A 13324-nucleotide genomic window follows, 5' to 3' on the forward strand; every position below is an offset into this window, starting at 1 on the left:
TACCAGGCAGTCCACTCATGGCTCTGGCATACTTAGAAAACTTATTACCTTGATGGTATCCAAGCACTAGTTGAACACTAGGATAAGCGCATTTGTGTAGCAGACGATTATAAAGAGAAAATAATGGTATATTTTACTCTCATAACTGTGTTCTGTTATTATGCACAAAGTCCTGGTTTGACCCGAAAACCCCTTGTATTACATTGTCCTAATTTTGATGAATGGTGTATAATTATAACTAAGTGAGGTAATAAAACAAAAACTTTGGCTGCCTGTGTCTAAAATTTTACACAAATACAGTAGGTGTAAACTGTTAAGCAAAACCAAAGACATGAAGTATGAAGTATAAACATATATTAAAAAAAAAAAAAAGGTAAAATGAATAAAATAACAGGAAAAGAAGAATAAATTGATGGCAGACAATGACCTGACTTCCGGTCCTATCATTGCTTAAATTCTGTAATTGGCAGTGACTCAGGTGGAAAAAGTTTCAAAAAGCAGAATCAATTAGATTCGAATTTCAATGTGCAGTAGACTTGTTTTTTTACTTGAAGCTGGGGTTCAACATGCCAGTCAGAGATGTGGGACTGGATTTGCGCAGAAGTCTGATGGAAAGGATGAAGAAGCTCAGGCTCATCAGGCCCAACACTGCCACCCCAGCAATAAGAGCACTTGTCACCGTGTCCATTGATGAGGAGGGGTCGTTAGATGGAGCTATTAGTAAAACAGAGTGATTTAATAATAATAATAATAATAAAATGAATCACATTTTTTGTAACAAATGTCACTTGTAGCAGATTGTTGCAGCCTTTGTTCCTTGTTACACAATCACACTTAAAGCATATAAGGACTCCTAGTTCAGTTCACACACTCACTATAAAGTCAATGCTTTGTAGTATCCATCCATTGTATTATGTGGTTCTTACACTGCCTACCATCGTTTTTTCTGGTTCTCCGGGTTTTAATATCCTGTTTAATCTATTGTTTGCCAAGCTTCCTGACCATTGGGTGCTTTTTTTATATGAGTGTCACCATGCCGCATATATGACTGTGCTGTGTGTCTCGTCCCATGTAACCACTTTTACCATTTGCCCACTACAGAAACATGCGCCACGTGATGAATACATCAACAAAGCTTTGAAACAGGGATCTATTTACCCCTCAACCTTGTCAACAGGCTTGCATCGGCTATCCACTTTTTATGGCAATGAAAGGCGGCAGCCTGTGGCCATGCATAGGCTACCACAAGCACACCTTTTTGAGGCTATAACCTGAGACATTAATTGGGAGAAAGGGGACCCACCGAAGGTGAGAGTTCCTGCACAATGCCCAGCATTCGAGAAATAACTATCTTCTCACCTCTTGACACTGGATACCCTGGCACTCTTAGAACATTAAAACTTCAGTGTAAATTCTGGTTGCCCCTCTCCAGGACATCCACAAGTTTATCCTCAAATTTATAGTTGTGCTCTTTATGTGCCCAAGCCAAAGTACCCTGTGCCCATGAGAACATTGACTTTGTTCTTGATCTCCTCATATCTCAGAACGACACAGATGTTATGGTAATATGGTATATTTTCAAAGCTCCTTAACCTACTCCCTCTCACTGGACTTTGGAATCCTAGAGGACACTGTGATTGACCAGAGAGGCTAATTTATTTTTCAAGGATGGGAAAATTCATGGAAAAATTATTATCATCTAGGTTACTATCATAATAGCAACCTTTCTTCCCCAACCCAATGGCCAAGTGGATGAAGCCAACCAGGAGATCAGTTGACTTCTGGGGAAAATTATACTGTGCATCATTCATTCCATGGGCAGACTACACCCGAAAGTCTCCAGCACTCTGCTCTTAAGAGTGTCTCCAATGTGTCTTTGGCTATCAGGTCCCTATTTTTCCAATGAAAAGCCAACCTAACTCATCAAACTCATTGACTAATGATGTCAACAACATTACTGTACTTTACTGTAGTCCAGTTTTACAGTATCTGTTCCTTTTTTATTTTCAACGTTATCATGCTAGGTAAGATATGAGAAATTAGGAATAAACCTGTTGAAAAATTATTCTAAGATAAGGTAAAGTGCTCGCCCTATCATTCGGAGATTGCGAGTTCGATTCCCAGGTGATGCCATAACCTCTCACAGCCAGAGGTCTAGAGAGAGCTGATTGGCAGAGCTCTCTCAGAGGGGAGATGAGAGGTATTTAATGCTCCCACATTAATCATGGCTCTACAGCCAATCAGGGGCATCTGTGAGCTCACGCAAGCGGAAGGAGCGGATAGAGCTGTCCTCCGAGTGTGTTACGCCGCCCCCAACGGTCCGTGAGCAAGCAGTTCAAAAAAATGCGGTCGGCTGACGTCACGTGGTTCGGAGGAAACACGTGATAGTCTTCAGCCTTCCCAACTGAGTGGTAGAAGTAGCCCTAATGTGGAGCCCCCTAGTGACAGGGAGGAATTGGATATGACTAAATTAGGGAGAAAATCTGAGAAAAATCCTCCCCCAAAAAAAGAAATGTGGCCTTGCACTTTCAGACTTGAGTCCTACCTCTGGGGCTGTGTGCATGGAGTTTGCATATTCTCTCTCCGGTGTCCTTGCAAGACATGAAGAGTAGGCTAATCAGTGTTTGCAAATTGTACTGTGTAAGTAAGTGTGTGAGAGTGTGTGTGCTTGTGCCCTGTGATGGTTTGGCAACCAGATTAGTGCCCTGGGTCCCCTGGGATAGGCTCCAGGCCTCTCGTGACCCTGAGTGGGATAAGCTGTATAGGGAATGAGTGAGCGAAATAATGTATAACCATGTTTCGTGTGTTCTTGCGGACCAACAATTTACCATCTATACCTAAAATATGTTTGATTTGTCATAGACTTCCTTGTTTCTAAAACTGATCAGAGTAAGCAATTTGGGTTTTAGCATATGAATATGCACTTCATCTGGCAATTTTGGAAATTGTTGGGGAAGACAACAGAGTTGTTGCATGTGACAAAATTTGGTACATGTTAATAACATACAGTCAACAAAAAAGAAGAGCTTACCAAGCTGTGAGTTGGAGCTTGGGGTTTCATCTACAAAAGAAAGAGAAATTACTGTAATAGGTTATGTTAAAATGGACTATATACAGTATGCAAAGTCAGAAGGCAAAAATATTTGTCAAAAACTTTTTTAACAGATCAATTCTAGATGATATACTGTATGTACCATGTGCTATGCTCTACAGTGGCAGCACCTTAACTGCAAACATGGTTTGTCGTTATGCTTTCACTGTAAATTTTCTTTTTACACTACTCCCTTTTCCAGCCGCATGGTGGAGTAGTGGTAAGCACTGTGGCCTCACACCTCCAGGGTGGAGGGTTCGATTCTCGCCTCAGGTCTGTCTCGAAAGTTTGTATATTCTCCGAATGATTGGTGGGTTTCTACTAGATACTCCGGTTCCCTCCCACAGTCCAAAGACTGGCATTCCCAAATTGCCCATAGTGTGTTGTGTAAATGAGAAAAGTAATCCATTATTCTGACACTTTAGGCAGACAGTAATCATTGCAATCTGTTATTGTGTGTTTGTGTGTGAAAGTCGTCCCGCCCTCCTCTGTTATTCCTGCTGTTATACCCCTATCTCACCTATGCGGTTTGACTATGTGAGGACTGACGCACGGAAAGATGGAACCCTAATCACAGCACCAAAACTCGCGGTGAATCATGATTAACCGTACTTACAGCCACCGCGCAAAACCACGTAGGTGAGATTTGGTATTAGTAATTAACAGATTTTGGCCAAACTTCGCTGAGTGATGATGGTAGAATAATATTATAATTATAAAGGTCTTGACTAAAACAACATGCATGAGGAATCACAAAGGAGCTTTCATTTTCTGCAATGGAAAAGTACTCTAACTAGTTACTTTTATTAGAAAGTAACACTGTAATCATGATTACTTTTTAATGACAGTAATTTTGTAATGTAATTAGTTACTCTAAAAAAAGTAACGTCCCCAAAGACTGCTCAGTTGTGATCATGTGACAGTCTGTAAGCAAAGCGTATACATACTACAATACTCGTATAGCAATACCTTGCTCATTTAACAAGTTAAAATGTAATAACTTTTTTTTGTTTGTTTGCAAAATGCTTACAGACCAAGTCACTCGCAATCCAAGATTTCTCTGTAACTGAATAAGAAGAAATATTCTCTCACCACCTCTGGTGATTATAGGGCCTGCAGTTATAACAGCATCTTCAGTGGAGGCATGAGGAGCTGTATCGTCCTCTCTCCTTCTTCTTTTTCCACAAATCTGAGATAAAACAATAGTATTTAACATAGACATTAAGTATTAAAATGAGACCCTGCCCAAAATGTCTCAGTTAGTTGTCAAAATTGTACTGCAATAATCCTAACACCACTTAGACAAACAGAACACAAATTTACCGGCATCAACAGTGCACAATCATCTACCCGACACAACTTAGTGACACAGTGCAAGAAGACAGTGGACATCTTCTGGTTTTTGTGTTTCACAAACCGGAAAACTTCAAAGGCAAAGCGGCCCATCTGGCTTTTCCCATTCTCAAAAACTGTGGTCTGTGGGTCTTTGTGACATCTATTAGAGAAATGAAACTAAGAATCAGACTGAGTGCATGAACAAACACACAGACACACATACACAAAGACACACACAAAGATAAAGCATTCTGTAAAGAGCCATTGTGAGAGATTTGTATAGTGAGCGGTTGGTTTAAGCAGGTAATGACCTCTCTGCTGGTTAATGCGCACCGCTTAACGCACCACTTTAGATAATGTGAAATTACCCGAAGAAAAGATCGTAGCGTATCTCATCGTTGGGATTCCCAGAGGGAGTGGTGTAACAGTAATCCATCAGTATGTTCCACCTAGAAGGTGGGGGAAGGAGACAACCATTTGTGTTACTGAGGCCAACCAGATCTCTGACCTTAAACATTTTCAAACGAAATATATATGCTATACATTATTTCAATCGGATCATAATTTCTCTTGTAATATGAAACATAATAAATATGTAACTAATATATGTTTCATGTTTATCATGAAGTATTATGAAGTATAAATACCTCCTATCCAGATTAGTGGCCTTGACACCAGCAAACACTCTAGTCTTTAGAGCCAGACCAGCCATGGGAACTGACAACTGCTGACTGAAGGATGAATCCTGAGAGATTATTAAATTATAGATAAACATTTAGCAAAATGTAATTTACCCATTTAGAAAACAATTCCTATGGAAAAAGCATGCATAGCAAAACTAGGAAAAGGAGTGTGTAATGTGTGTAATGTTTAATTTTCATTAATTGCTATATATAATTATTTTTATTTTATTTTATTTTTTGATTGACTTAACTTTGCATCTTAAAGTTTTTACTTTAATCTAAGTTATAAAGACCGAACACAAAATCCCATAACATAATCCCAAACATACCAAACATACCATCCTTCATGGTAATTATTGACTGCATTAAGACAAATAACTGAATAATAAGAAATATTCTCTCGGAATTTTGACTTCTTATTTTTTTTGAGAAATAAGAAAATAATCAGAAATAATCTGAGATTAACGTTACATTAAAATCTTTGAGAAAGTCTGAGAAAAGTTTCTGAAAAAGAATATAATTCTAAGATGAAAGTCAGATTTCTGAGATGAAAGTTAGAATTCTAAGAAACAAGTCAGAATTCCAACATTATACAGTAACATTGTAGACAAAATTCTAACAATAAAGTCAGAAATCCGAGAAAGAAAAAGTCAGAGCTCAAATACATTTTAATAGTTGCCCTAAACTTATTACATAACGGTTAACACAAGCTTTATAAATATGATATGTAATTAAAATAAATGACTGTATATAATGCAAATATTTACATAGAGACTGCCCTCTCTCTCCCCATCTTTCTCTTCCTGATGCAAATGAACTATAATATCAACTTCACTCACATTGTATAGAATCAAGCTCAAGGTGCTCACAAAGGTGCCATTGTTTTCTTTTACTGCTATTGCTGCTGATGAGCTTGAAAAAGTGCAGACAAGATTGATCAAAGTTATAACACAGAGCATTAAGGTAATTCAAATGCTTTTAAAACACTGCTAGAAATGTATGCAATATTTAATTGATCTAAAATGATCTAAAAATATTTGTCATGGTGAACAAATAGTACACTTCTACTAGCACCTTTAACTCATTGGTGATTAACAATTATTTTAAAAAGGCGAACAAAGGAGAAGACTTACGATGCCAGCTGAGAGTTGTTAACCAGGTACTCTAAAGGATAACTGCAACTGAATTTATAAAGCAAGCCAGGCAGGTAGCTAATGATGGTTGGAGGGTCAGGAGTGTCGATGTAGCCTGACACGTTCCCTATCTGTACCAGAGATATATTCCCAAAAGCATTGCTGCCCTGAGTTGCAGAAACCTGGCAAAAGATGCATTTTTATAACAAGGATATAATGGTAATAACATAAAAAATATATCTAAATCTTTTTTTTTTTTTTTATCAAGCACACCAATACTAGGCACTCGTCCTGATCAAGCAGTCACATTAGTCTAACACAATTCAGTTTGTCTCACCACCAACATGTTTCCACAAGCCTCCAGTGTGCTAAGGCTGATACTGAACAGCACTGCTGTCGGGAAGGTGTTGTTGTTAATGAAGCCACGGCACTGAGGATCACCGTGATGGCCATTTAGAGCAAGGTCAGCATCAGTGTAGCCCGAATAGAGCACTGGACAGAAGTTGATCTTCAGTGTGATGGTCTGCACACCGCAGTACACAGTGATATCCCGCTCAGCTTTACATAAAGATAACATGAAGAAAAAAGGACAGCAAAGTTTTAAAAGCAGCACTTAGTCCAGAAAGAAAAACTGCAATGCTCAGTTGTTTGTATATCCTTACCTGGGAATCTACTGTGGAAGGTGGGATCACAGTTGTAGCCATTAAACTGGGTAAAAGCTAAAGGTGTTCCATGTATTAAAAAAAGAAAAAGGCATATAAGCTCCATTTCAGCACCTGGGAAGATGGACACATCCAAACCTCTCATTCAAAACAAAATAAACAGCTGAAATAAAAAAAAAAAGAATTTTTTATAATAAAGCCTGGTATTTTGTGTTTTAAGACACCCACAGATATCCACTAAAACAGATGAGTTTAGCAAAGCTCCATGAGCTCTGCCCTGCTGCCTGCAAGCGAATGGCTACAGCAAATAACTTCAAGAAGATGGCATCTGCAATCCAGCAGCCTGCTTGCGGCCAAGATACGGAGTCATTATCAGAACTCTTCGACAATTTGAGCTGCCCTGCACAACATGGGAAAATGCATCAAATTGGAGTGCCTTGAACAAATCTTTTCACAGGCCTGGAAACATGAAACTCTTTTACAATTTCCCACTCATATCCTCATACCTTGATCTGCTTCTGTCATCAGGCACTAATGTCTGCTCTCAGCAGGGGGCTAAATCAGGGAATTATGTTTTCATCAGTTACTGAGGGGACTAAACTGGCTTTTCTCTTGTACTGTCTATCAGGAAAGGATGGAAGGGCAAGCAGGTGACTTTGACGCATTGGGCCTCTGGTTCATGTTCTACATCAGGCCACTTATTTGCCGGCTAAATTGAGCTGGATGCTTACTTCAAACTTTTGTTTCTAATCATAAAGGGGTAACTCTAGGGATGAAACATATAGGGTTGTTTTTGTTGCCAAAGTGTGCCACTGCTATTGATCACTAGTAAATATAAATAAAAAGACTCTCATTCAAATTCAAAATAAGCTGGCCTTCCAGGAACTCCTTTAAATGGTCCAAACTAGTGGAAATCACTTGGTCAGGTCAGGATTTATAGAGATTCCCAGCCGAATTATTATAATTTTCAAGTGGTCCAATTTGCAGTATGAGGTCATGGCTTGTCCTACAAAACAGAACACCTTTAGTGATCAAACCAAGTATTTTTCGCCCAAGAGCGGTCTACTTGCTGAATGGTCAGGGGAACGATTGCAATGAGCCACCTTTACCATATCATCGTCATACACAGACATACGGGCTTTTTTAAAATGTTTGCACAATTCAAATATTTTACTGCGGCTAAGAGCCTTACATTGTACTGTCCTTTAATGTCAATCATGTTAAGGTCCTTACTGATGACAGTGTATAAGTGTATAGAGAGCAACACCAGGATAAAGGCTTTAACAAATATATTTTAACTTCAGTGTTTGGAAAGAAACTAACAGTATTGAATGTATGAAGACTGTTATGTTTGCATGATAGCAGAATTACAGCAGAAAATAACAGCAGAATTCAGACAAAGACTAATAGGATGTGGTGTGACTGTGGAGCAATGCACTGTGTGGCACTGGCTTGTGGAGCTGTGCACTGTGTTGTGGTTGGCTTGTGGAGCTGTGCTGGGGTGTGATTGGCTTATGGACCTGTGTACTTTGTTAAAACTAGATTGTGGGACTGTGTTGTGATTGACACTGTCCACTATACACTTCACATATTTTGATCTTTTTCTTTTGTTCTTCAGCTCACATCCTGTGTTCTGAACCCTTTCCCCATATAAGTTCTGTCATCTAGATCAGCATTGTTAAGTTGTTAGGCAGTAGTTACTGTATATTGTGATGAATAGTGTCTTTATTAAAATGGTCTTCTTTTTGTTTTCCTATCTTTTCTGCTCTTTTCTTGCCTGAGTTTTTTTTGGTTTGCAATGAATTATAGCTGTGTTAAAATAAACCAACTTGGGAAATCTGTACAATTACATCTTCATTCACAGAACATTTCATTACACTGGCTCCCAGACACTTTCAGCATGGATTTATAGCACTGCTACTGGTTTTGACAGCACAGAATGGATTAGCACATCATACATTATAGAGTGTCTTACCATATATACCGCAAAACAGAATGCTTTATCATCGCATATCAACCTCTTTATACACTATTACTCAATTTTACTATACTCCATTTTATTCTAAACACTGCCACTGTGGGATCAACATTATATTAAAAGCTCAGTGTGTCTGTCTGTGTGCATCCCGACATTACCTTAAAATTTAACTAGTGTTTTCCTTTTTTTTTTTAAGGTTTCTTGGGTGTTGTAGTCTAGTTGTGTACTTGTACTTTGGCTCGGCTTTCACAGATTCTGCAGCTATCCATGCAGCCAGCCTTACTCTGACTAGGCACAATGACATGTCTGTGTGTATCACAATGAGATACAGATACCCACATCAGAGTTAGTGACACTGCACATAGAAAATCCACAGTATATGTAATATTTTGTGTGATTGTGTGTGATTGTGTTTCTGATGTTACGCAGGTGATGGTATTAAATGCCTGATGCAGTGCTAGCATATTCAAACTTGTGAATCTGTACACTAGGTCTGTTTATCTGTAAAAGGCTCCCATTTGTTTCCGTTTTATTAGAATAAACATGCCAACATTAGTCGACGTGATGAGTTTCCAGAGGAAAATTTTCTTTCCCTTACTGATTAATCAAGTCTCTCCCATCTGTGTTATCTACTGGATCTTTGGCTGAGGAAGTGGCCCTGATTGGCTCAGCATTTCACACATAGTAGAGCATTTAATCAATCATAGATCAGACTACATTTTTGTAACCAATCATAATGCAAAAAGAGGAATATGCCAGAAAATAGGCGATGCCAGTCCTAACCTCAAAGTTTCCTACTTCTTTTCCTTCTTGTGTTATATTTCTGGCAGATTAAACTCATCACATAAAATAAAGGTATTTGGACAGATTATAAAAAGATCTAGGAAGCGTTGTCCGTATAAGTGGAGCTATTGTTTGTTTTTTATGGAATATTATATTTGGTGAAGGTTATAACTTAACAGTAATACATGTCAACATGTATGTAGGGAAACACTTACCTAAGTAGTGGGCTACTAGAAGGTGTTTAGCATATTGGTGTACTATATGGCATGCTGTTAGCATTCTAGCATCCCATTCCATATGTTACCACAAACAGGGATAAGAAACTAAAAAACTATGCTAGCAAAAAAACTATTGATAAAAAAATATATAATTGGTGTAAAATGCTAAGAGGAAGTGCTATTGTGTTAAATATTAGCACACCTGTGATGCAGTCATAAGCATGAGGGCACAGCTGTGCTGATATTCAATACAACAGCACAACCTTGAGTGTGATATTTATACAACAGTCCAACAAACACCATTTCTTATCAGCAGATTAGTTTTTTTTTTTTTTTTAACTACTTATTTTGATCCGCCAGCATATTAGCAACCGACAGTCACTGTCAGGGGTGAAAGTAGCTTTAAATTCTTACCGATACTATGTAGCCAAAAGATAAGAAGAATAAACCATGGAGGTGATGGACAGTCCTGAGGAACTTATAAGGTTTACTTTATATTTCCACTTATTCCTCTATAGATATATCCCAAATAGCATTAAAAAGTAAGTGTAACCTAGAATCCCTTGTTCCATACACCCAGTAGTGCCCTAGATCAGGGGTTAGACAGGGATTTGGGATTAAGGCTTGTGTTAGAAGCTAGTTGGGTTTGTATCTCTTGTTAGCTGTGAACAAAACAACATGGACAGTTCGGAGGCAGGCTTCTGTAAGAGGTTCTGGCCTCTTTTCAGTACTGAAGACCGTAGAGCCCTACTTTTACCCATGCTGATGACTGAGCGTTAGTGTGATTGTAAGAACATGTGACGTAATGTGATGCATGAAGTTAAACGTCCCAGTGCTGTTATACTCTATTATTACAACTCATGGAATGTCTCTTGTCCAATCAGGTTACTCAATCAGAGCTAATTGTTTTATTGTAATTTGTAATAGGTTACCATTTCTCTAATAATTAAAAAAAAATGGTGAGAACCTCATGTAGTTGCTCATAATTCACCTAAGAACATAGGTGCTTCACATACAGGTTCACTGCCTACATAAAAGTGTTTCAGCACCCTGTCTGAGTGTGTATGTAAGATAATGTAAGGCTTGTTGAAAGCAAACCACTGGAAGCGTTTTAGCTGTTCAAGCGTTTATACTCAGTTAGGATCACTGTAATGAATTCTACTGAGACAGCTCTAAATCACATCAAATAACAACCTCTTTTAAATGCTTGTGCCTCACATCTCAGACATCCGAAGGTTAAACTTGTTTTATCATATCCTGTCTCGACACCACAGTTATTTCAGTTTTGGAAAATAACTGGAATACTGTAATATTATTAGACATTCAGCTGTCAGTGAAGAAGTGGATTTAGGTATAGGTCAAAGATGACAGATTACCTTCAGCTGATGATGAGTGCAACTGTAGATTTAAGACCCAAACTGTCAGATTTTTCGTTTTTTACTTGACAAACTAAAAATGTAAATTAAATGTACTTTCTTTCAAGAAACTGTAGTTGAATTTATATTAAACATTATAGTAAAAAAAGAATAAAAACTCATATTAAAAACCTTAAATAAATACCCAAATAATACCCTTATAAAATAAAACAGATTTTACAGGCCTAATTTCACTATGAGCATTAAATATGTTAATTAAAATCTAACAACCTCCAGGGATTTATGCTTACCATAAATTTGAAGATGTTTTCTCGGGTAGAAATCTTTCACACTGTTAAAGGACACTGTTGTGTAACCTGGTGAAAAGTGTTTTTGTTTTGGTGGTCTCTCTTCTACCTTGTGTGTAATAGGAACAGTAATGTGTGTTGGTTTAAATCTTGCAATCATTTAAAATGCCAAATATATCTGACTGCATGTGAGTTCCAGAGAGCCGATGGGCATCTTCTGTATTTAGGATTCTAAAGGGTTCTCAGAGACACACAGCAGCTCCCCCTAGTTCCTTTTAGACTTTTAGGCAATTGAGACCCTCAACCCTCATACTGGCATTTTTTTGGGAAGTGGAAAGAAACCCGAGATCCCTAAAGAAACCAATGCAAACAATGTATTTATGTGTGTACCATAGCTTGCTACCAGGCCTGGTTTAAATGATCAACTTCACTGAAACTAGTAAATATTTCCTTATGACTTCCACTAACAAGAATAACAGCACTTCTGACAAAAATGCTGACATTGTGGATGGTCCAAAATTTATATTTTGTCTTCACATGACCTTAATACCTGATGACATAACACCTGAACACTTGAATATGAATTTATTAAAGTGCTAATTATGTTCTTTTTAAAAAGCTAATTTGAACGACTGATTATTATGATCTAAAAATTAACATGGGGTTTAAAATTAAGTTTGAAACGATATTCTGAATTGAAATTCTGTCTAGCTCTCCCATCTCCTCAGTTTCCAAAGCTTTAACTCTTATGTCAATATACCATCATCAATGCCATTACCCTTGCCAACTAAACAAACTGAGCTTTCATTTTTGAACTGCCTTTTCACCATGATGGGATGTGTCAGAGAGACATAATTTCAACTGTCATCAAACGTCCAAATGTTTGCTGGGCCTTATCATCTGATTTTAACTGGGCAGTTAAGGGCCTTTCCTAAGGGCCCGACAGGGGATGCCTTACCAGTGCAGGGCTTTGAAGTCTGATTTGAATCCCAACATCTTAACTACTGATCGAATCCCTACACTTGATCGAATGTAATAAACAGGGTGGTATAAAGGGCTACGTGGAAGGGTAATTGTTGAGCATGGCATGATGAGAAGGCATCGCCCTCTTGTGGATGTGGGGTTACATCAGGATGCTTAGGACTGTTTAATCAAGTCCCTTATGCATGTTTTTAGTTTGGTAGTGGAACCTGAGCAAGAATCACACAATCACACAAAGTCTGAGTTGGCTGTTGTTATTAATGAAATTCACTAATTACTTGCCTAGTAGCTATAGAGGCAACAGGTGGAAGAAAGCTATTAGGATTCAAAGACTTAATATATTTATAGTGTCAATAAAGAAACTTTGAAACCATCCTAATTAACATCACCAGCCTAATTTATGTTATGGGAGCTAAGTGAAACGTTTTCTGGACTGAAAGAAAGCCTGGGTCATATATTTTTCATGAACGATCAGAGCAAGTGCGTTAATGATTGCTTTCCTGGCCTAGGTGTGGAGCCTAGTTACGACGGGCAGAATCTCAACTCGCGTTCTTCAGGAAGTAGAGCTAACTATATAGGATGTGCGGGCCATTATTACACCGCCAATGTAGTGTGCCTACGCAGGGAAGAAGGAGTAGTTGGGATCGAGCCATCGCCTGATCCAGGATCAGCCTGTAGCGCAGTGTCCTATATTGGAGGAAGCCGCACAGGCCCGCCATTTCACTGAACGCCTTTCTGGTGCTTTTAACACGCCTGCAGGGTGGCGGAAAAAAGGAGGAGGGGAAGAAGACAGTGGG

The 13324-nt window shown here is 38.4% G+C and overlaps 1 protein-coding gene across 1 annotated transcript; it reads right to left on the minus strand.

The window, feature by feature from the left end:
• Window positions 1-423: 423 nt before the first annotated feature.
• Window positions 424-7010, minus strand: zpld1b (zona pellucida-like domain containing 1b). Its single transcript, XM_053507867.1, has 10 exons — window positions 6905-7010; window positions 6580-6800; window positions 6243-6424; window positions 5949-6021; window positions 5074-5171; window positions 4795-4875; window positions 4415-4586; window positions 4184-4280; window positions 3032-3061; window positions 424-714 (listed from the first exon to the last, which is right to left on the minus strand). Exons 1-10 carry the CDS (start codon window positions 7008-7010, stop codon window positions 545-547), a joined length of 1230 nt encoding a protein of 409 aa, XP_053363842.1. The 3' UTR covers window positions 424-544.
• Window positions 7011-13324: the final 6314 nt, after the last annotated feature.

The sequence above is a fragment of the Clarias gariepinus genome, chromosome 11 (genome assembly GCF_024256425.1).
Source record: "Clarias gariepinus isolate MV-2021 ecotype Netherlands chromosome 11, CGAR_prim_01v2, whole genome shotgun sequence".
NCBI classification, from domain to species: Eukaryota; Metazoa; Chordata; class Actinopteri; order Siluriformes; family Clariidae; genus Clarias; species Clarias gariepinus.